The sequence below is a fragment of the Pelophylax lessonae genome (assembly GCF_965119305.1).
Source record: "Pelophylax lessonae genome assembly, chromosome: 1".
Taxonomy (NCBI): Eukaryota; Metazoa; Chordata; class Amphibia; order Anura; family Ranidae; genus Pelophylax; species Pelophylax lessonae.
Genome location: NC_138768.1, coordinates 133,469,628 through 133,494,277, shown reverse-complemented (window position 1 = coordinate 133,494,277; position 24,650 = coordinate 133,469,628). Strand labels below are relative to the sequence as shown.

Here is a 24,650-nt window from a genome sequence, read left to right as displayed (position 1 = left end):
TTAAAGAGGACTTGTTTATCCAGGAAAGCAGTCAGAATTCAGTTCAGCGTTAACAGGCAGCAGGCCAGCGTTAATCAGTGTTGACTGGCATCCAGCTAGCGTCAAGTCAGCGCCAGTCTTCATTTTTCCTCTCAGAAAGTTGGGAGGTGTCCATTCCATCCCAGAAAGTTGGGATGTGTGCATTCCCATCTCAAAAAGTTGGAAGGTAGCCATTCCCATTTCACAAAGTTAAGAGGTATGCATTTCCCTCTCAAAAAGTTGGGAGGTATCCATTCCCATTTCAGAAAGTTGAGAGATGTGCGCTCCCATCTAAGAAAGTTGGGAGATGTGCGTTCCCATCTCAGAAATTTGGGAGGTGTACATTCTCATCTCAGAAAGTTGCGAGGGGTGCATTCCCATCTCAGAAGGTTAGGAGGTGTGCGTTCCCATCTCAGAAGGTTGGGAGTTGTGCGTTCCCATCTCAGAAAGTTGGGAAGTGTGAATTCTCATCTCAGAAAGTTGGGAGGTGTGCATTCTCATCTTAAAAATGTTGGGAGGGTTGCACTCTCATTTCAGAAAGTTGGGAGGTGTGCGTTCCCATCTCAGAAAGTTGGGAGGTGTGAATTCTCATCTCAGAAAGTTGAGAGGCGTGCATTCCCATCTCAGAACTTTGGGACGTGTACATTCCCAACTCAAAAAGTTGGGAGGCGTGCATTCCAGTCTCAGAAAGTTGGGAGGCGTGCATTCCCATTTCGGAAAGTTGAGAGGTGTGCATTCCCATCTCAGAAAGTTGGTAGGTGTGCGTTCCCATCTCAGAAAGTTGGGAGGTGTGAATTCTCATCTCAGAAAGTTGGGAGGGGTGCATTCCCATCTCAGAAAGTTGGGAGGTATGCACTCCAATCTCAGAAAGTTGTTAGGTGTATGTTCCTATCTCAGAAAGTTGGGAGGTGTGAAATCCCCTCTCAGAAAGTTGGGAGGTGTGAATTCCCTTCTCAGAAAGTAGGGAGGTGTGAATTCCCCTCTCAGAAAGTTGGGAGGTGTGAATTCACATCCCAGAAAGTCGGGAGGTGTCAGGTGCATTCCCCTGTCAGAAAGTTGAGAGGTGTCAGGTGCATTCCCCCCTCAGAAAGTTGGGAGGCGTCAGGCGCATTCCCCTCTCAGAAAGTTGGGAGGCGTCAGGCGCATTCCCCCCTCAGAAAGTTGGGAGGCGTCAGGCGCGTTCCCCTCTCAGAAAGTTGGGAGGCGTCAGGCGCGTTCCCCTCTCAGAAAGTTGGGAGGCGTCAGGCGCGTTCCCCCCTCAGAAAGTTGGGAGGCGTCAGGCTCTTTCCCCTCTCAGAAAGTTGGGAGGCGTCAGGCTCTTTCCCCTCTCAGAAAGTTGGGAGGCGTCAGGCGCGTTCCCCCCTCAGAAAGTTGGGAGCCGTCAGGCGCGTTCCCCCCTCAGAAAGTTGGGAAGCGTCAGGCGCATTCCCTCCTCAGAAAGTTGGGAGGCGTCAGGCGCATTCCCCCCTCAGAAAGTTGGGAGGCGTCAGGCGCATTCCCCTCTCAGAAAGTTGGGAGGTGTCAGGCGCATTCCCCCCCCTCAGAAAGTTGGGAGGCGTCAGGCGCGTTCCCCCCTCAGAAAGTTGGGAGGCGTCAGGCGCGTTCCCCCCCTCAGAAAGTTGGGAGGCGTCAGGCGCGTTCCCCCCTCAGAAAGTTGGGAGGCGTCAGGCGCGTTCCCCTCTCAGAAAGTTGGGAGGCGTCAGGCGCGTTCCCCTCTCAGAAAGTTGGGAGGCGTCAGGCGCGTTCCCCTCTCAGAAAGTTGGGAGGCGTCAGGCGCGTTCTCCTCTCAGAAAGTTGGGAGGCGCGTTCCCCCCTCAGAAAGTTGGGAGGCGTCAGGCGCGTTCCCCCCTCAGAAAGTTGGGAGGCGTCAGGCGCGTTCCCCCCTCAGAAAGTTGGGAGGCGTCAGGCGCGTTCCCCTCTCAGAAAGTTGGGAGGCGTCAGGCGCGTTCCCCCCTCAGAAAGTTGGGAGGCGTCAGGCGCGTTCCCCCCTCAGAAAATTGGGAGGCGTCAGGCGCGTTCCCCCCTCAGAAAGTTGGGAGGCGTCAGGCGCGTTCCCCCCTCAGAAAGTTGGGAGGCGTCAGGCGCGTTCCCCCCTCAGAAAGTTGGGAGGCGTCAGGCGCGTTCCCCCCTCAGAAAGTTGGGAGGCGTCAGGCGCGTTCCCCCCTCAGAAAGTGGGGAGGCGTCAGGCGCATTCCCCCTCAGAAAGGTGTCAGAAATGTGAGAGGTTTGCACTAGAAGGAGCACTACCACACCTGGTCCTGGATATGACAAACAATCATCTCATTGTAATCACTCAACACTGCAGCACGTCTTCTATATGTAGATCTATAACATTATTCTATACAGCCGGGGTCACTTCTCCAATCTCTATCGAGGAAAGCAACACCCGCTAATATTAAGGGGCGTGTCTAGGTGGGATTTATATGACCACCTATTCCCTCTACTAATGAGAAGAGGCGTGTCTGGGCGGCAATCACATGGCCACCCAAACTTTTAGTAATGAGAAGAGGCGTGTACTATCTAATCCTCTAGTAACGAGAAGGGGCGTGTCTGGGCGGGACTTACATTACTATCCAATCTTCTAATAACGAGAAGGGGCGTGTCTGGGCGGGGCTTACAATACTATCTAATCTTCTAATAACGAGAAGGGACGTGTCTGGGCGGGACTTACATTACTATCCAATCTTCTAGTAATGAGAAGGGGCGTGTCTGGGCGGGACTTACATTACTATCTAATCTTCTAGTAATGAGAAGGGGCGTGTCTGGGCGGGACTTGTATTACTATCTAATCTCTAGTAATGACAAAAGGGGCGTATCTGGGTTGGATTCCCATGACCACACCGGTCGGTGTACCTGTAGTTAGTACAGTAAATGATGGAAGGGATGCGGTTGTTTCCCGTGCTGTGTCTGATCCTGGCCGCTGGCAGCCAGGCGTACCGGCTGTATGAATCCCCGAAGAAGAGGAAGGAAATGCCGCCGCTGGGTGCCCCTGATCTCTCCCCGTACGGCTCTCTGTGGCCGCTTCCCCAGGAGGTGCAACTCTCCCCCATCTACATGTTCATCCCCCCGGCTGAGTTCTCCATAGTCCATGGAGAGGGGTCCACCGCGGGGCCGGAGTGCCTGGTGCTGCAGGATGCCTTCCGAAGGTGAGATCACCCCCCCCCCCCCCCAAATAAATTAATATATATATATATATATATATATATATATAATGTTTATGTGTGTGTGTGTCCGGTGTACATAGGGGGTGATCACCCCCCCTATATATATATATATATATATATATATATATATATATATATATATATGCGTGTGTCCGGTGTACATAGGTGAGATCACTCCCCCCCAAACACCCCCCCCCCAATATATGTGTGTGTCCGGTGTAAATATTTTATTATATTTTTTTCATGTGACAACACTGAAGAAATTACACTTTGCTACAGTATAAAGTAGTGAGTGTACAGCTTGTATTAGAGCCCATTCACACTAGCGCGACTTGCGAGGCGACTTGTGTCGCCCCAAGTCGCTTGACATAACAAAAGCAATGTTAATCAACCAGTGCCGTCTTAATTGGCACTACTGAAGTCGCTCCGACTTCAGAAAAGGGTCCTGTACTACTTTGAGGCGACTTGTGATCCGACTTGTCCCATAGACTTCAATGGGAGTCGCCTCCTTATCTTAATTGATGCGACTTGTGATCCGACTTTCCATAAAAATGGTCCTGAACAAGAGAAAAAAAGCATTTTTCTTATAATTTTTAGTAGCACATGAATAGGACTTCTCTACACCTGGCCGTTTTTCTCGCAGGCATTTATTGGGCATTTTTGGAGGCAGGCATGACTTTTTTTTGGATTTAGTGTCTGGGGGGTCCAAAAAGTGTCCCTGTGAAGTTTTAGCTCTGTAGCATGTCCAGAACCAGAAAAAAAAGAGCATTGTTCTTATAACTTTTATTAGAACAGGAATATGGCTTCTCTCCACCTGGCCGTTTTTCTTGCAGGCATTTATCGGGCATTTTTGGAGGCAGGCATGACTTTTTTTGGATTTAGTGTCTGGGGGGTCCAAAAGGTGTCCCTGTGAAGTTTCAGCTCTGTAGCATGTCCAGAACCCACACTGCTGTATTAATAATTATAAGAAAAATGCTCTTTTTTTTCTGGTTCTGGACATGCTACAGAGATGAAACTTCACAGGGACACTTTTTGGACCCCTCCAGACTCTAAATCCAAAAAAGTCATGCCTGCCTCCAAAAATGCCCGATAAATGCCTGCAAGAAAAAATGCAAGGTGTAGATAAGCCGCCACACTGCTGTATTAATAATTATAAGAAAAATTATATTTTTTTGGGGTTCTGGACATGCTACAGAGATGAAACTTCACAGGGACTCTTTTTAGACCCCCCCCCCCGACACTAAATCCAAAAAAAGTCATGCCTGCCTCCAAAAATGCCCGATAAATGCCTGCAAGAAAAAACGGCCAGGTGCAGAGAAGCCATATTCTTGTTCTAATAAAAATTATAAGAAAAATGCTCTTTTTTTCTGGTTCTGGACATGCTACAGAGCTGAAACTTCACAGGTACACTTTTTAGACCCCCCAGACACTAAATCCAAAAAAAGTAATTCCTGCCTCCAAAAATGCCCGATAAATGCCTGCAAGAAAAACGCCCAGGTGGAGAGAAGCCATATTCATGTGCTCATAAAAATTATAAGAAAAATGCTCTTTTTTTCTGGTTCTGGACATGCTACAGAGATGAAACTTCACAGGGACTCTTTTTAGACCCCCCCCTCCCCCGACACTAAATCCAAAAAAAGTCATGCCTGCCTCCAAAAATGCCCGATAAATGCCTGCAAGAAAAAACGGCCAGGTGCAGAGAAGCCATATTCCTGTTCTAATAAAAATTATAAGAAAAATGCTCTTTTTTTCTGGTTCTGGACATGCTACAGAGCTGAAACTTCACAGGTACACTTTTTAGACCCCCCAGACACTAAATCCAAAAAAAAGTAATTCCTGCCTCCAAAAATGCCCGATAAATGCCTGCAAGAAAAACGCCCAGGTGGAGAGAAGCCATATTCATGTGCTCATAAAAATTATAAGAAAAATGCTCTTTTTTTCTGGTTCTGGACATGCTACAGAGATGAAACTTCACAGGTACACTTTTTAGACCCCCCAGACACTAAAGACATGCCTGCCTCCAAAGACGCCCAAAAAATGCCCGATAAATGCCAGCAAAAAAAGGAAAGGGAAATTAGGTCACAACACATCATATTCTGATTGGCCAAATACAAAATCCTAGAAAGTCGTCTCGTGTAAAATAATTCACAAGTTGCGCTAAGTCGCGCTGAAGTCGCGCTAGAAGTCGCCCCTTATGAGGCGACTTTCGTGGTCGCGGCAGTGTGAACCGGCTCTAACAGTGTACATTTGGTCTCCCCTCAAAATAACTCAACACACAGCCATTAATGTCTAAACCGCTGGCAACAAAAGTGAGTACACCCCTAATGTCCTAATTGGGCCCAAAGTGTCAATATTTTGTGTGGCCACCATTATTTTCCAGCACTTCCTTAACCCTCTTGGGCATGGAGTTCACCAGAGCTTCACAGGTTGCCACTGGAGTCCTCTTCCACTCCTCCATGACGACATCACGGAGCTGGTGGATGTTGGAGACCTTGCGGTCCTCCACCTTCCATTTGAGGATGCCCCACAGATGCTGAATAGGGTTTAGGTCTGGAGACATGCTTGGCCAGTCCATCACCTTTACCCTCAGCTTCTTTAGCAAGACAGTGGTCATCTTGGAGGTGTGTTTGGGGTTGTTATCATGTTGGAATACTGTCCTGTGACCCAGTCTCTGAAGTACATGTTAATTAACACTGATACTGGTTGCACTAATGCAGCACAAAGGGGTTAATTAACTGCCACTGGTCGGTCACTAATGCAGCAGTGACCAGCAGTGACAATACATTAACCCCCTCATGCTGCATAATTAATACTAATACCAATGGTAATTAAATTAACCTATTGCCAACCCATCACGGTACATATACTGTGACAGGGTGGCAGCGACAGGTATACGTCGCTGCCTGTTTTTGGCGTATGCCCCTCTTCTACCTATTTTTAAAATTATTTGGGGAAAAAGTCATTTTTGGTTTCGGTTTTGGTTTTCAGCCAAGGGCATCCTGCATTTTCGATTTCGGTGCATCCCTAGTTGTCACATGAAAAGATATAACAAAATATTTACAAAAATGTGAGGGGCGTACTCACTTTTGTGAGATACTGTATGTGTGTGTCCGGTGCACATAGGACATGTGATCACCTCTCCCCCCAAACAGTGGATATAAAAAATCTACACGCCCATATTAAAATGTTAGATTTCTGTGATCTAAAAAAAAAGAGACAAAGATAAATAATTTCAGTGCCGGTGTAACGTGAGAATTACCTACCCTCGTCACTTCCGGCCACAAACAGCTGAGCAGCGCAGCAGTGCGCATGCTCAGAGCCCCGGATACCTAATGGAAGAACAGAGGAGCTTACTAGTGCGCATGCGCACTAGTATGAAACGATCACGGTGTACCGTGAAATAAACCTACCGACGCGGCGGTTACATAAAACAGCTGTGCAGAAATACGAGTAATCTCCGCTCCTGTGCCTGTCACTTCCCTGCTCTCGGCAAGTAAATATAAAAGCGGCTCTCGGCTCCGTGATTTATGTATTCATACAGCCGCCGCCGCTTTTATATTTACTATCCGAGATCAGGGAAGTGACAGGCACAGGAGCGGAGATGACTCGTATTTCAGCACAGTTGTTTTAATGTAACCGCTGCGTTACATACAGTGCCGAGCACCGGAAGTGACGAGGGGTAGGTTTTTCTCACGGGTAGGTAATTTTCACGGAACACCGGTTCACATTTCTGCAATGCGGGAACGCTGTGAATATACAGCTTGTTCCCGCATCGCATCCGCACCACCGGCATTTCACACTGCCATATGCGATACGCTGGGGGTGTCAATTAAAAGTTAATGACACCCCCAGATCAACCCCCAGATCAGATCGCATATCGCAGTGCGATCTGAAAGTTCGCACAGAATCGGATCGCACTAGTGTGAACCACCATGCGATCCGATTCTGCTGCGGACCAAAAAAAGGGTCCTGTGTGAGTTAGGCGCGATTGCGGTGCAAATTCAGCCATACAACCTGTATGGCTGAATTTGCACCGCACGGAAATCGCATGTAATTTTTACGAATTAATATATAGAAAAAGCTGCGCTAAGTGACAGTGACCATAAGTGATACAGGTCAAAAAGAATGTCCCAAATGAAGTCCCAAAAAAATATGAGTGAAAGATAAACAAATACAGTCCAAAATTAATTCACACTCCACAGATGCAATCAATGCGTGTAGATACTGCTTACCAGAAGTAGCAGTAAGATGAGCCTAAAGTGTATGGAACCAAGCCAGATGGAAGTCTGCAGAGGATTCCTCCCCGACGGTGTCCAACAGAAGTAAGAGTATGTGAGCAAATCAATCAGACAGATCACAGATGAATGGAAGAAATGAGAAGAGCCACCACCATAATCCCATTCAAATTACCAGATAGGTGCAGGTAAATCATGTGTAAATTGATCACTGGAACTAGGTTGTGATCCCACAAGGATTTCCTTAACGGGAAACACTGGTTCCTGGTTGGGACATTATATTGATACCCTAATTGGCGCTGACCTTGATGAGGATAATCCTCCTCATAGTCAGAATATGAGTCAGGAGCAAAGTCCTGCTCGTCCCAATTACGATTAGGTCTAGGATATGGTGGTCCCTGCCTCTGCCATGGGGTTTTAGTTATAACCCAAACCTGTAGACTGATTAGGGTAAGGTCTCCATTGAGGTCCCTGATTATGAAAAGACTCATAATTATTAGGGCCCGGACCCCCAACGTGGTCCATTTCATGACATATCCCTAGGTCCCCTTGTGTTCCCATTCCAAGATTGATTATGGGGAGGATATTGACTACCCCCTCTATCTTGACCTGATTGAGGTTTACCCCTAGGTGGAGCCTGTGTCCTAACTGGTGATCTATATGAAGGACGTCTCTGGATATTAGGGAAGGGGGCCTTAAAGTTATTATTTTTAGGTTTTTTGTTATTCTTAGCCTTTTTAGTAGGCACATTGGGTATAGAGGTTGATGGGATAGGGTTAGAGACTTCCATAACTTCCTCTCCCTCTTCCCTCATCTGTTCGAAAAGCTTTTTTTGCCATTCGAATACTGCACTATTTTGATAGTCGGATAAATCTCTATTATACTTTTTCCTCTTTTTTATCTTTTGTTCCCTCTCCTCTTTTTCTAAAATCTTAAGTAGATCAGCAGAAGCAGATTTATAATCTTCACTCTGCATTAGGGGGAAAATTTGGATTTAACCAGCTTAATTTCCTCATCCAGTCGCGATAATTTAGCCTTTTTACGAACAGTGAGGAATTTAAAAAAAGCAACACCAGCTTCATTGAAATATCGGTGCCATTCCTCTAGTTCTACCTCCCCGACTTACACAGGAAGAGGTCCCCTGGGTTCGGGATTTTTTAGGCACACAAATATGAATACAAAGGTTATGCAAAAATGATATAGTTTATTAATGTGCGGAACATATAAGTGTAAAAAGGCATAAAAACATTACAGGCATTTGAATATCATCAAGAACATGACCGTAACCATGAGATGGCAGGAACCAATACCCAATATATTTCGGAAAGTCAGATTTCCTTCTTCAGGGGAGGTTCAAACAATAGGAAGTGTTCTAACAATAGAAAATAACAGGAATATAATTATATCTTTGCACAATGTAGCAAAATATATATATAAGTATTGTCATTGGTATAGCACTATACAGGTATGTTAAATGTTGATTTGTCTATTGAAACATAAGATAGAACACTTACATGGTTTGTCTTGAGATAGATATAAAGCCTGTAGGGTAGCTAAAAACATAGCTGGTTCACCTCCGATGTGGATTCACTATTATAGGCAGGTCTATCCCATAGGTTAAACCAAACCAGTATATTGGAGTAACAACGCAGGATGATTCTATATGTGAGCCCCCTGTCTTCAAATACAGTGTAGCCACCTGAAGTCCCAATAAAGGCCGTAGCGCCAGGAGACTGACCGTGTGGACCAACTGGAGGGAGAGATATATAATGAATGAGGGATATATTGTTTGCCAAAAAAGTTTTTAAAGACTCTAAGGTCAGACAATCGGATCATCAGAAGGATGAGTTCCAATATATCTTAGGGGAAAAAATATGGAAAGATAATGGTTACCTGTGCGGTGATGGAATAGCGGATACCACACCTGGGGATCAGCCAGCACCATTCAAATGATAAAGAAATACAAAATGAAGTGGGTGGGTTTAAATAGTACCTTCGATTAGATCCAGTTGTCATCAGCTGGCACTAGGCTGTGGGGCTTCCCGGATCGCGGACGCCAGGACCGCCCCGCCGTATGAATGGCGCATGATCAAAGCATCACAGCGCTGGCGGAACCGGAAATGGCGTCCGCGTTCCACCGGCACGGGTCACGAAACCGGAAGTGGAAGTCCACATCCGGTTTTCGCTTAGTTAGCCCAGCCTCGATCTGCAACAAGTTGCAGTGGGCAGGGCCAGCCAAAGACAGCGAGCGCCAATGAGGCGCCCTGTCTCCCCGTGCCGGGGGGGCCACAGGGGATAGGAAAGAAGGGGACAATATAGAAAAAATAGAAAAAGCATCCAATATTGTATATATTGTGGTCATAAAGTGTTGTCATGTTTGTTAATAAAAAACTTTTTGAAAAATGGTCCCAAGGTTATCTGGAACCACCTATAAATGAATGAATAAATACTCCAGTAAAAAGAACTGGCTAAGGATAATTAACAGTGAATACACATATGCAGCGAAAAACAGCCAGTGGTTAGCCACTCCTTTGACAATACTAAGTAAGAAATTACACATACTAATTCATATAATTCATATAATAGACATTTGATATTTTAAAGATGGTATGAATGGGAACTATGGGGGAATAATGGAAGAGAAGAAATGACACAAAGAATACATTAAGGTGGAAATAAAGCTAAATCTCCATTCCCCCTGAAGCAAAACCCTCCAAGAATGGCTTGAAGGACATTGCTCCATTCAAGCCAGGGGGTTCAGTGGCTTTTAATGAATGTATCCATCTCAGCTCAAGCTGGAGGAGACTTTTGTTCCAGTCTCCTCCCCTGGAGCTGGGATGGACACGATCCAAAATAAGGAATTTAATTTTGGGGAATTTGCCCCCATGGACACATGCAACGTGACGTCCTAGTGGAAGCTCAGGGTCTGGTTTGCGCATACTGAGGATGTGACGGTATGCGCGTCGCCAGAACTCCTGTTTTGTTTTTCCTATGTAGAAGCATCCGCATGTACATAGGAGTAGATAGACAACACCGATCGTGCGACAGTTCGCAAAATGTCGTGCCTTGAAGATTTGGCCATTAGGTAGGTTAGGAAATTTTTTGGTCAGCATATAGCCACAATAGTGGCATGAACCACATATATAGGTACCCTTGTATTTGCAACACATTAGCTCGCTGTTGTTATACTCACTCCGGACAAGCTTGTCACGGAGAGCTGGAGCTCTTTTATAGGTAAATTCTGGTATGCTAGGTAAGTATTGTCCTAAAATAGGATCCAAGGTTAATAAGTGCCAATGTTTGGTCACCAATTTTTTTATTTTATTGTGTTGGTACATGTATGGGGTGATTATCCTAATGTAGTTGCTATCCTTGTTGTTATTTTGTTTGGAAGGATTTAAGAGTTCCTGTCTATCACTGAGAAGGGCCCTTTTATATGCTTTTTTAAGAGACATTTTGGAGTATCCTCTTCGTGTTAATCTATCGCGCAAGTCATTTGCAGCGACTTGGAAAGATTGCAAGTCGCTGCAATTGCGTCTTAAGCGCAAGTATTGACTAATGGGAATCGATCGGATTAGTGGTTCAGGATGAAAACTTGAACCATGGAGGATGGTATTCCCCGCAGTAGGCTTACGATACAGGCTACTGCGTAGGGTGCCATCCTCACCTCTGAAGATCTCGACATCTAGGAACGTGATGCGGTTGGCATCCCAGTTCATAGTAAACGATAGGTTGAAATCGTTCCTATTCATTCTTTCCAGGCAGGTATAAAGTAGTTCAAGGGGGCCTCCCATCGGAGACTTCTAGGAACCATCGAATTTTTTATATAGGTCTCGAGAAAAGCAATATCCCACTGGGTATGGATTTCCGAGACCATGAGGTTCTTTAAGCGAACAAATAAGCCACTGATGTCATCATTGTTGGCCGAAAAAACCTCAAAGACCCCTTCAGTGTTTACCACCTTCGTGGCTCTATATTCAAAAATGTCCATATTAACGGACGAAAACTAAACGATATAGCAGCAATTAGCAAGTCAAGTACAAATCAAAAAAGAAAAAAACTGCGCTAAATATCTAGAGCAAAAATAGCAGCAACTTGTATGCGACAAACATCAAAGAAACAATATATAGAAAAAGCTGCGCTAAGTGACAGTGACCATAAGTGATACAGGTCAAAAAGAATGTCCCAAATGAAGTCCCAAAAAAATATGAGTGAAAGATAAACAAATACAGTCCAAAATTAATTCATTAAGTGCATTCCTTTTATTTGTGATTTTTAATAAATGGTTTTACGCTATGGGAATTTCCTTTATCATTATTTCCATGTGATCATCGGAGTTCTCATGCAGGTCAGCCTTACTGATGAGGGAGCGATTATTCCTATTGGATTGCTATTCAACAGTGTCATCCTGATTTGATTTATGCTACCATAATATTCATATCCGGTAAGCGGGGAATTTTGGTGATGGTCCTTGTGGGATCACAACCCAGTTCCAGTGATCAATTTACACATGATTTACCTGCACCTATCTGGTAATTTGAATGGGATTATGGTGGTGGCTCTTCTCATTTCTTCCATTCATCTGTGATCTGTCTGATTGATTTGCTCACATACTCTTACTTCTGTTGGACACCGTCGGGGAGGAATCCTCTGCAGACTTCCATCTGGCTTGGTTCCATACACTTTAGGCTCATCTTACTGCTACTTCTGGTAAGCAGTATCTACACGCATTGATTGCATCTGTGGAGTGTGAATTAATTTTGGACTGTATTTGTTTATCTTTCACTCATATTTTTTTGGGACTTCATTTGGGACATTCTTTTTTAAATGTATCACTTATGGTCACTGTCACTTAGCGCAGCTTTTTCTATATATTGTTTCTTTGATGTTTGTCGCATACAAGTTGCTGCTATTTTTGCTCTAGATATTTAGCGCAGTTTTTTCTTTTTTAATTTTTACGAATTACATGCGATCTCTGTGATCGCAGAAATGTGAACCGGCACTCAGAACTTTTTACACCTTTAATGCGACCGGTAAACTGTACAACTCAATTGAAAAACAAACTGACATTTTTTAGGGGGTAAGTAAAAATAAAAAAATAAAATAATGTGGTTGCATAAAGCCCCGTACACACGTACTGATCGTCGGCCGAACGATCGGCCGTCTTTTGTCCAGGGCTGTCCTGTCTGTTGAAAACTGCAAAAGACGGCACGCGAATTTTGTCGGCCAACAACAGCCGACTGCAGAAGTGATGTCATGTGATGGTTAACTTTCCTTGTCTTTTTTCTTTTCTGAGCATGCCCAGTCTTGCTAATCTGCTGTCTGTCGGCCGAAATCTGTACTGACTGGCGAACAATCGGCCGTTCTGGTGTTGGCCAACAAAAATTTTAATGCCTGCACGACAGATTCTGTTCTGCCGAAAATGCGCTGTCGGCTGTCGGAAGCATCATACTAACAAGCCTACAGTCGGCCGAATATTTACGGCCGACAATCGGTACGTGTGTACGAGGCATTAGGCCCTTTTCACACATGCTGTCCGTTTTGTCCGTTTTTCATCCATCCGTTTAGTGTGCACATCCTCTGATAACTGGGGATGTAGCTGTGTTCAGAATTAAGCAATCCCATACAAACTCATGTTAAATAGGAGTCAGTACACACCTGCCATCATTTTAAGTGCCTCTGATAAACCCCAAATAAAGTTCAGCAGTTCTAGTAGGCCTTTCCTGACTTTTTCTTAAGTCTCATCCTACAGCAAAATCCATGGTCTGCAGAGAGCTTCCAAAACATCAGAGGGATCTCATTGTTAAAGTATTAAGCCTCGTACACACGCAACGATTATCGGCCGACCGATCGGCCGTCTTTTGTCCAGTGTTGTTGTGTTGGTTGAAATGTTCTCTAGACTGCACACTAATTTTATCGGCCAACAACAACCAACTTCAGAAGTGATGTCATGTGCTGGTTTACTTTCCGTGTGTTTTTTCTTCTCTGAGCATGCCCAGTCTTGCTCATCTGATTTTTGTCTGCCGAAATCTGTACTGACTGACAGAAAATCAGCCGTTCTGTTGATGGCCAACAAAAATTTTATAGCCTGCACACCAAATTTTGTTCGGCCGAAAAGTCGCAGTCGGTTGTCGGAAACATCATACTAACAAGCCAAAAATCGGCCGATCAGACGTTGGCCGACAATCGTTGCGTGTGTACGAGGCATTATGCCCTTTTCACACATGCTGTCCGTTTGTCCGTTTTTCATCCATCCGTTGACGGATGAAAAACGGACATCAATGCATCTCTATGTAAAAACGGATGACAACGGATGATCATCAGTTAACATCCGTTTTCATCCGCTTCCGTCAATGTCCGTTTTTTTGAACGTATGAATGCCCTATTTCTCTTACGTCCTCCGACAGTCGCCGCCTCTTCATATTCGTCACAATGGGGTAATTGACTTCCGCTGCATAGGAGTAGCTAGGCAACAGAATATGTTAATATTAAAGCTTATAACATATCCCACCCCCAGGGGGTGGTCCCCTCAGGCAATTACCTCCCTGCTTCCTGAATTCCTCTCCAGTTTCATTGTCTAGCTTGTCAGGAGTGGCTGGAGGTTTCTGTGCTGGGACATTCTGTCTCAGCCTTTCTTTCCTTTTTTGGTTTTTATTTGAGTTTTTTTCTCTCTCTTTACTTAGCTGTTTCTTTTTGTCAGCTTTAGTTAGTCTTCTGATGAAGAGGATCATGCGGGCTGGGTCTCGGGCTGATCCCCCTGGTCGCAGGTTGTGGGTCAGTGGCTTCCCAGCCTGCCTTCGAGCGTTCAGTCAGGTAATGCTCCTGGCACAATGAACGACCCATCCCTGTTCGCTGCAGGGATGCTATGATGAGGTGGCTACCTCACTGGACGCTGTGCGGTTTCTCAACCCCAGTTTTTTCTGCGTCCTGGATGCGACTCTCCCTGTCACATGTGCAGTGGCTTGTTCGCCTGTGCGGGTTCCCCACGCCATGCATGGAGGTAAGTGTACTTTTCTGTGGGGACCTGTCTATGTGGTGGGTGTCAGTCTGGGACTGTGTAACCTGCATGCCTGTTCATACTGCTGGGCTCCCTGTCTGACCTAATGCTGCTGTGGGCTGCAAGGAGGGGGGCTGCTGTACACTGCTCAGTGTTACTGGTATGAAGATATGTGTGACAGGCTGTATATGTATGGGGGCATGTTTTTATTACATGTTAGTGCATACATGCGGAGGCCGCTACGGCGGCCCGCCTTTTTTATGTGGCAGACTGTGATGTATGAAGCATGCTGTTATTACATGTGTTGGTGCATGCATGCGGCGGCCGCTATGGCGGTCCGCCATTTTTTATTATAACTACAGTGCTTGGCCGTCTTTATGAGACAGGAGCTGGGTCTTCTGGCGCCAAACGCCGCCATTTTGGCGGCGATCGCTCGGGCCACATGTCAGCGCTGCATGCTCTGTCTTTACTTTTTGTCCCTCACCGGCGGCCATTTTTGTGGAGCCTCAATAGGCTTATAGGAGCGATCTGCAATTGCATCTCTTCCTTTCCTGAGCTACAGCGATCGGTGCAGCAGCTAAGTGGTTTCTCCAGGTTTAATTTCTTTCTCCCTGTATTCCTTGCCTAAGTTTCTGTATTATCCCTGTGGGGGTCAGTGTGTGCTTGTGTTGCGGTGGGCTGCGCTTGCCGCGCTGTTAAAGGGGCAGTACTCCCTTTTTTCGTTAACACACTTTTTTTGTTGGGGGCATGGATTCTCAGGAAAGCAAATTTCCTCTCACTTTGGTGGGGGGCCAGGGGACTGCTGCTGCCTCCCACGAAGGGAGTGATTTGGCTACTGTTGTGGCTAACCTTGCTGCTCAGGTGCACATGCTTGTGGCTGCTCAATCCACAAAAAGGCCCAGGGTCTCAATTCCTCTGATTCAGAGGGTGATGGTGATGGGGCTGCTATAGCGGGGGTTTCCTTATCGGGTTCCCGTTCGTCCCTGGACCTGTTGGGGTCCAAGGTGGAGGCTGAGATTGAAGGGGTTGATAATTCTCCCCCTGGCGGGGGCGTGGCCTGGCGCAGCATGTGAGAGGACGTGTGTGAGAGGAGCTCCGCCGGACCGATATCCTTCACCGTTAATCCTGCAGCCCTTCGGGCACGATAATCCTTCCTTCACCTCCCGCACATCCGCGGCACTGACCTCCGCATGTCTCCGCCGAAGAAAGGCTCTGAAGCTGCGGCAAAACTGGCTGCATTCCGGAGGCTGGAGAAGGAGGCCCCGATCCAAGATGGCGCCGGCCCGTCGCTCGTGGTGGAGGAGCCTGAGAGCCCTGCTACATCCAAGGTTTTGGAAGCGATTGCCACTTGCCAGACCATGCTGACATCTAAAATCGAGGAGGTGAAGGTAGATATATCTTTGATGCGCCAGGATATGCAGAAGCTAAGGGACAGAGTTGGTGAGGCTGAACACAGAATTAGTGAGGTGGAAGACTCCCTCCCCCCATTGCAAAGCTCCTCAGACAGGCTGCAGCAACAAGTACACCTTATCCTCCAAAAACAAGATGACATGGAGAATAGGCTGCGCCGATGTAACCTGCGGTTCATTGGCCTCCCGGAGGGCTCTGAAGGTGCTGACCCCTCATCATATTTGGAACAATTGCTCACTCAGACTTATGGCAGAGAATCCTTTTCACCCACTTTTGTTGTGGAGCGTGCACATCGCCTCTCAGGGCGCCCCCCCCCCTCAGGGTGCACCCCCCCGCACGTTCATCGCTAAATTCCTGAACTATCGGGACCGAGATGCCATATTGCGCCTGGCCAGGGTTAAGGGGAACATTCCCTTTGGAAATCACAAAATAGCGATTTTCCCCGACTTTTCTGCTGAGGTCCAGAGGCGCCGCAAGAGCTTTTTGGAGGTCAAACGCAGACTGCGTATCAAGAATATCAAATACTCCATGTTGTATCCGGCCCGTCTTAGAGTGGAGGGCGAGGACCGAGCCCACTTCTTTGAGGATCCAGAAGCCGCCATCTCCTGGCTGGAAGGACTGGAAGCTAGAGCCTGACCACCTTGCCCTGGCGACTTCATGATACTTTCTCCCTGATGGCCTATACCTTGAGCTGCTGCACGGGTGGAGGGGGGTTTTGTAGATCCTGTGGAACTCAAGACTTTGCATCCCCCTTCCCCCCCCCCCCCTCCCCCCTCATTTTCCTGCACTATTGCTCCTGTGTTTGACCGGCGGAGCGCCCTAGCTCCACAGATGGAACTGCTTTCTCTGTTCTCTTCCTATGGACTTCCACCTGCCCATAGGCTTTGCTACCCAGCGATACACCTGTTGGTTTTCGCCCCCTACACCCGCTAAGGCGTGTGTTTGTGCCCAACTCCCCTGTTGCCCCCTGCGACTTCTGCTGGACCTGGGCCCCCGGGCCCCCTTGCTTATTCTGATTGTATTTTGCTGTATTTTTGCTGAATACCCTGGGGGTCCCTGGCCTCCTGATTTTGCTCTTTCCCAGTCGCATGTGGGCCTGTTCTGGTTGAGGCACTTGTTTGGGAACATGCCCGCACAAGTTGGGGTTGGTGCAGGGCAGGGAGGGGGGATTGGGGTGTTACCATTGCTTATGGTTTATATTTGGTACAATCTCTATGCTGTTTTTATTTTATGCACATTGACCTCAAGTAATAATTATTTGCTCTTTTGCTGCCGTTTATCACCGCTGGTATATGACCGTGGACTTGTTGGTTCCGTGGTCTTGCTGCCTGAGATCCTGGGAGCCTCCGCTCCGCGCTCCGTATTACCCCTGCCATGGCCGCATTGAAATTGTTGACGTGGAATGTCAGGGGTATGCGCGATAAGATTAAACGAACAGCTGTCTTTAATGTCCTACGCCGTGTACGGGCTGATATTATAGTTCTGGTGGAGACACATTTGGAGGGCCGTGTACAACAGTCCCTCAAACGACCCTGGGTTGGTTGGGTGCAGCACTCTGCTTATAGCTCACACTCCAGGGGTGTGGCGCTACTGGTGGCCAAATCGGTACATTTCCAGCTCCTAGGATCTCGGGTCGACCCAATGGGTAGATATGTTTTTCTCAAAACGTCAGTCTATGGGGAATTGATGCTACTGATGGCTTTCTATGTGCCCCCCCCTTACTCTGCTGTGATTGTTATGGAGGGACTGGCGTTTATGGCACAGAGCCCAGGGGCCCCGGTGATCTGGCTGGGTGACTTTAACAATGTGATGGACTCGGGTCTGGATAGGTCCGGTGGCGCCTCCCAGGCGCCGCCGGGGTCGTCCCCGACCAGGTTCTCCCGATTGTTGGAGAGCTTTGGTTTGGCCGACTCTTGGCGCAGCAAATACCCCGCTCAGCGTGCGTACTCCTGTTTTTCGGCTGCACACCATTCTATGTCACGCATTGATCTGATATTGCTGTCTCGAACCCTGCTCCCCAGGTTACTGACGGCAGGCTTCGCCCCACGGACTCTGTCTGATCACTGCCCTTATTGGATACTGTTGTCCTTGCCCTGCAATAGACCTCCCCCGGCCTGGCGCCTGAATCCCGCCTGGCTCCCCTTGGTGTCTGATGGGAACGACATTGAGGGGACCTGGACACAATTCTTCTCGGACAATGAGGGCACTGCCTCCCCGGCTGCGGTGTGGGAGGCGTTTAAACTGTTCGCCAGATCCACTATGATTTCCAAAATCAAGGCTGTTAGAGCGCGGGCTGCTGAGGAGATCTCCAGGGCAACGACAAATCTAATTGAAGCTGAACAGGCCTTTATGGGGGACCCGACTCCGGCACATGAATCTCAGTATAAATTGACCTCTAAAGTCCTTTCCCAACTTGACTATGAGAGGGCGAAATCTAAGATGTTTTTTCAGAAGCAGAATCTGTTTGCACATGGTGAGCGGGCGGGGAAACTCCTCGCATACTTAGTTCATTGTGAGGATAGGCCCCCGGTAGTTATTACTTTGAAGGATGACCTGGGTAATGAGATCGCTGATCCTGCTGCGGTGACACAGTGTTTCCGCTCATTTTTTAGTACTCTTTACACCTCTAGGGCTCCCGTTGACTGCACTGACATGCATGACTTTTTGGACTCTATTGACTTTCCCACTTTGACACCCGACCAGTTGGCGACCCTCGAGGCACCCATCTCTGTGGAAGAGATTGCAGCAGCCGTGTCTAAGTTCCCTAGATCTAAGGCCCCCGGCCTAGACGGCCTCCCGATTGAATTTTTCTCCCAATATTCGGAACTCCTTTCTCCTAAATTATTGGCTTTGTTTCAATCTCTATTCAAAGATGCAACCCTTCCCCCTTCTATGCGGGAGGCGCTGATTGTGCTCATTCCCAAGCCGGGCAAGGATGTACACGCCCCAGAGTCTTACCGTCCCATCTCTTTGCTCCCAGTAGACACTAAAATCCTTGCGAAAATTTTATCCCTCCGCCTTAACAAGGTGATCCTTTCACTCATACACTCGGACCAGGCCGGGTTCATGCCTGGGAGGAACACCTCATTTAACCTTCGCCGGTTATTTATGAATCTCCAGGCACAGCACGACGGAATGGGTGGCAGGGTGGTGGTCTCATTGGACACGGCTAAAGCATTTGACTCGGTAGAGTGGCCGTTTCTGTGGACCTGTCTGGACCGATACGGCTTTGGACCTAATTTTATTAAGTGGGTCAAACTTCTATATAGCGCCCCGGTAGCTAGGGTCCTGGCAAATGGCTGGCAGTCGACCGCCTTCCCTTTATCCCGTGGCACTCGACAGGGGTGCCCCCTCTCCCCCCTGCTGTATGCCCTGGCCGCGGAACCTCTGGCGATGGCCATTAGAGCACATCCCGGGATTCGAGGCCTACGTAAGGGACCGCTGGAGGAGAAGATCAGCATGTATGCAGATGACACTTTGTTATATTTGGAAGACTCTCGAGAATCCCTACTCACGGCCCTTTCTTTAATTGAACGATATGGACGATTCTCCGGTTTTCAGATAAACTGGGATAAGTCACAAATTCTCCCGCTTGACGAGAGCCCGCAGGCAATTGCCCCCGCAAACCTGGCCCTACAATGTGTATCCCGCATTAAATACTTAGGGATTCAAGTGACAGCTAACTCAGCAGATTATGTCCCGGATAACGTTCAACCCCTGTTCCCTCTGCTTAAGGCTAAAATTCAAGTATGGTCCAAATTACCTCTGGGGGTGATGGGTAGAGTCAATTTAATTAAAATGATTCTCCTTCCCAAAATACTTTATGTTGTATGGCACTCTCCTATTTACCTGCCACTCAAGCTGTTTAAGCAGATGGAATCACTCCTCAAGACCTTTGTTTGGGGTGCTAACCGACACAAGATCTCCTGGCGCAAACTCAAGAATCCTACAAATCTGGGGGGATTGGCCCTGCCGGATTTTAATCTGTACTATCTGGCAGCTCAGTTGTCCCAGTTCTTTCACATAGATAAAACGGATAGAGAACGCTTTTTGACCCTGCTCTGCCCTGGGTGGGCTCATCCCCTCGGGGACCCCCTCCTAGTTATCCTTAGGGGTGTCAGGGGCTCGCCGGAGCCCTTGTGCCCCAGATCTCTTCTATACCACTATTGTCGGATCTGGGAGGTGGTAGCGTCCAGGCTTCGGTGCCCTCCATTTCACACATTCACCCCTCTGTGGCATAATAGCGCATTACGCGAGTTCCTTTCCATCCCTGACCTGTCGATATGGAGCGGGAGGGGTATTCTTCTCCTTAGCCATATCTCCACGGCCACTGGTCTGCGGTCTTACGAGGCCTTGCAGGATCAGTTTGCGATCCAGGGCCCCATGCACTACAGATACTTGCAGCTCTCCCATGCCTATAGATCTCAATTCCCTGACGGCCCTCCTGAGCTAGAATCGGTTACCACCCTTGAGATTGTTAAAAGTACAGAACCCAGTCACCTTATTTCCATGTTCTACTCTGAACTTCACACACCTTCCTCGGCCACCTTGGCTTTTGCACTTAAGACCCGCTGGGAGCGCAGTGTGGGGGCCATGGAGGATGAGGAATGGGAGGATGCCCTGGAGACGTGCCGCAGAGTGTCGCCAAAACTGTCGGATCGCCTAACTCAGACCTTTATAATACACCAGGCTTATCTCACCCCACTTAGACTGTCCAAATATCACCCAGACTTGGTCCCTTCTTGTCCTATGTGTGGAGACCCTGACGCCTCCTTCTTTCATCTCTTGTGGAGCTGTCCCCAATTACAGACTCTATGGCAACAGGTGGTCACATTCCTGCATGACAAGATGGGGTCTCCTCTGCAACTCTCCCCTAAGGAGTGTCTCCTGGGGGTTTACCCAGATGGAGAGATGCCCAAATCCACTGTCATATTTCTTCAGGAAACTTTGTTTATAGTACGTAAACTGATAGCCAGGAGGTGGATGAGACCTACTCCTCCTACTCTAGGTTTGTGGATTAAGGAAGTTAATAGTGTCATCCCATTTCATAAACTCTTATATAAACATAGGGGGTGCCCTCGGAAGTTCAACAAGATCTGGGACAAATGGGTGCAGTGCCCTGATACGGCTCGGTAATGCAGTGGGTAACTACTTTACGTTGACCGCCCCTGGTACACCAATATTTTCTGTTCGAGTGTTGGATCGACGGAGAGCCACTGACTACTGCTTTGTTTTCACTATGTCTGTTCTGTTTTTCGGTGATGATCATTTTGTATATTTGTATTTTTGTACCCCAATGTGTTATGAACCTGATTGCAGTTTCAATGCACGGTTTATTTTTGTATTGTACCAAAAATTTCAATAAACCTCACTGTTTTAAAAAAAAAAAATTCTCCCCCTGGCTCGTCTGAAGAGCTTGCACTCATGGATAGCCTGGTTGCTCCTATCAAACAAATACTGCGTTTACAGGATGAGCCTTGTGCTCCTACTGCTTTGGCCTCTTGTGGGACGCAGCGAAGACGCACATCTTCGCAGGTTTTTCCTTGCACTGAGGATTTTCAGCGCGCTGTTAGAGAACAATGGCGCAATATTAAGAAGAGCGTTGGGGTATGCCGCCTCCAGTGGATCACGCAGTGGCGGTTTTGAATGAGTCCACTGCGATTCCGGCTGAGGATACCCGGGTGTTCCGGGATGCCACGGTTAGGAGGCTAGAGTCACTAGCACCGTCTTACTTATTCGGTTACCGGCTCCATGCTAAAGGCTATTTTTGCCTCTCTTATGGCAGCTCAGGCTGTCGCGGATTGGACGCAGGTGCATCGGCGCGTCCTGGTAGCTGACTCCGCATCACAGGAGACACTGGCTATGGTGGATCAAATCCACCAGGGTGTCATGTATTTGTGTGATGCGGACTTGGATTTAGTCCCGTTGGCTGCATGGGTGCACAGCGTGGCGGTGTTGTCACGCCGCTTGATTTGGCTGAAATGTTGGTCTGTGGACCAATCTTCGCGCAAAACCTTGGCTAATCTACCGTTTACGGGATCTCGCCTTTTTTGGCGAATCCTTGGATGCCCTGATTAAAGGGATTTCGGGTGGTAAGAGCACGCTCTTGCCACAAACCCACAAGGCTAAGGTTCCCCAGGGTAAGAAGCATGCTTCCTTTCGGCCCTCTCAGGGGTCTTTTCGTGCCTTTTTGGTCACACTATAAGGGCAAGCCTTTCAAAGGTCAAGGCTCCCACAAGAAGCCGGGGACGGGTGAGCAAAAGTCCGGTCAGTCTGTCTCCACTGCCCGGAACAATGCGGCCTGAAGGGGCGCCCTCACCCAGTTCTGGGGTGGGGGGACGTTTGCTATTCTGGACTTAAAGGCTCTGAACCGCTTTGTGCAGGTTCGCAAGTTCCGCATGGAATCCCTGCGGTCGGTGGTGGCTGCCCTGGTTCCGGGGGAATACATGGCCTCCATCGACTTGAAGGATGCGTACTTTCATATTCCAATTTTCGAAGGTCACCAGAGGTACCTTCGATTCGCCATTGCGGAGGATCATTACCAATTCGTGGCGCTACCCTTTGGTCTCGCTTCGGCTCCACGGGTGTTCACCAAGGTGCTTGCACCGGTGTTGGCCTTGTTGAGAGCCCAAGGCATCTCTGTCCTAGGATATCTGGACGGCATTCTGGTTCGGTCTACGACCAGCCAGGGTCTGGCGAAGGACCTGTCTGTCACGATGCGAACTCTGCAAGAGTTCGGTTGGACGATAAATTTTTCAAAATCAACACTGTGTCCGTCGGTTCGTCTTCCCTACCTGGGAATGATTCTGGACTCGGTCCAGGCGAGGGTCTTCCTACCGGACGAAAAAATCAGGACTCTTCAGGAAGCAGTCGGGTCCCTCAGGGACGCTCCGTGCTCGTCACTCCGGACGTGCATGCGATGTTTGGATTGATGGTCTCGGCCTTCGAGGCGATTCCTTTCGCCCAGTTTCACACGCGGGGCCTCCACACGGAGATCCTGACCAGGTGGGACGGGCGACCACAGTCTCTGGATCTCCAGATTTCATTGGGTCTTCGCGCCAGAAGGGGTCTTCTGTGGTGGCTCCAGTCCTCGACGGTGTCGGGGGGCAAGTCCTTTCGTCCTCTCTTATGGACGGTCGTCACTACGGATGCCAGCCTGTCGGGCTGGGGTGGTGTTCTGTCCGCCCAGGGGACTTGGTCGGAGGGAGAGTCCTCCCTCCCGATCACCATTCTGGAATTGCGGGCGATAAATCTCTGCCTGCGCCGTTGGACGGACAGGCTGCAGGGCCGTCCGGTTCAGGTGCAGACGGACAATGCCACGGCGGTGGCTTACATCAACCACCAAGGGGGCACCAGGAGTGCCCGAGCGGCTCAGGAAGTAGCCGACATCCTGTCTTGGGCCGAGACGCACGTCCCGGCGATTACGGCGGTTCACATTCCGGGGGTGGAGAACGGGCAGGCGGATTTTCTGAGTCGTCAGTCTCTGGACCAGGGAGAGTGGTCCCTTCACCTGGATGTATTCCAGATGTTGTGCGCGAAGTGGGGTCTTCCGGATGTGGACCTGTTCGCGTCTCGTCTGAACAACAAGGTAAGAAGGTTCGTGACAAGAACGCGCGATCCTTGGGCAGACGCGTCAGACGCGTTGGTAGCTCCGTGGTATCAGTACCGACTGATGTATGCATTTCCACCGATTCAACTGCTGGCCAGGTTCCTTAGCAGGTTGAACTCGGAACCGCACACGGTGATTCTTGTGGCGCCGGACTGGCCTCGCCGGTCCTGGTACGCGGACCTCGTAAATCTGGTCATCGACGCTCCATGGCGTCTACCTCTTCGAGAGGATCTTCTGTCTCAAGGACCAATATTCCATCCTGCTTTACAGTCGCTGGCTTTGACGGCCTGGCCGTTGCAACCGAGGTCCTGAAGAATAAGGGTCTCTCCCCTGAGGTCATTCACACTTTGATCAACGCGAGGAAGTCTTCCCCGGGGAAGGTCTATTGCCGTACTTGGAAGGCCTATTTTGCCTGGTGTGAGTCCAGGGGGTGTTCCCCTCGCGCGTACTCGGTGTCTTGGGTGTTGGCCTTCCTTCAATCGGGTGCTGACCAGCGTTTGGCGCTGGCTACGATCAAGGGTCAGATTTCTGAGCTGGCCGTGCTTTTTCAGCGTCCTGTGGCGTCTAACTCCTTGGTTAGCACTTTTGTTCAAGGGGTGCGACACCTGGTTCCTCCTAGGAGGGAGCCTCTGCCTCCTTGGGACTTGAACCTTGTTTCTGTCCGTATTACAACGTGCTCCATTTGAAAAGTTCAGGGAGATCTCGTTGTCTTTGTTGTCCAAAAAGGTTGCCTTTTTGGTGGCGATCACTTCGGCTCGCAGGGTGTCGGAGCTGGCTGCTCTGTCCTGCAGGTCTCCGTATTTGGTCGTTCACTTGGATAAGGTGGTCTTGCGACCTAACCCCTCCTTCCTTCCGAAGAGGATTTTGGAATTTCACCTCATTGAGGACATTATCTTGCCTTCGCTCTGTACGAGGCCTAAACATCCGAAGGAGGTGGATTTGCACTTCTTGGATGTTCGGGCGATTCGGGTTTACCTAAAGTCGACTGGATCTTTTCGCAAGACGGATGCCTTGTTTGTTCTGCCGGAAGGTCCTCAGCAGGGGATGGCGGCGTTGGCTTCCGCCATCGCCAATTGGCTCAGACAGGCCATTAAACAGGCCTATGCTCTGAAGGGGACAGTTACCCCCGTGCCTGTGAAGACGCATTCTACCAGGTCTCTGAGTACGTCTTGGACCTGTCATCATCGGGCTTCTGTGGCCCAGGTGTGTAAGGCGGC

At 48.6% G+C, this 24,650-nt stretch overlaps 1 protein-coding gene across 1 annotated transcript in view; it reads left to right on the top strand.

Annotated features, from left to right (window-relative positions):
• Window positions 1-2,853: 2,853 nt before the first annotated feature.
• Window positions 2,854-24,650, top strand: part of LOC309555456 (beta-hexosaminidase subunit beta-like) — a 119,126-nt gene continuing 97,329 nt past the window's right edge. Inside the window, exon 1 of the mRNA XM_082257481.1 lies at window positions 2,854-3,164. Within this exon, the coding sequence (XP_082113607.1) occupies window positions 2,890-3,164 (275 nt within the window). The 5' untranslated portion in view covers window positions 2,854-2,889. The remainder of the gene's footprint in view (window positions 3,165-24,650) is intronic.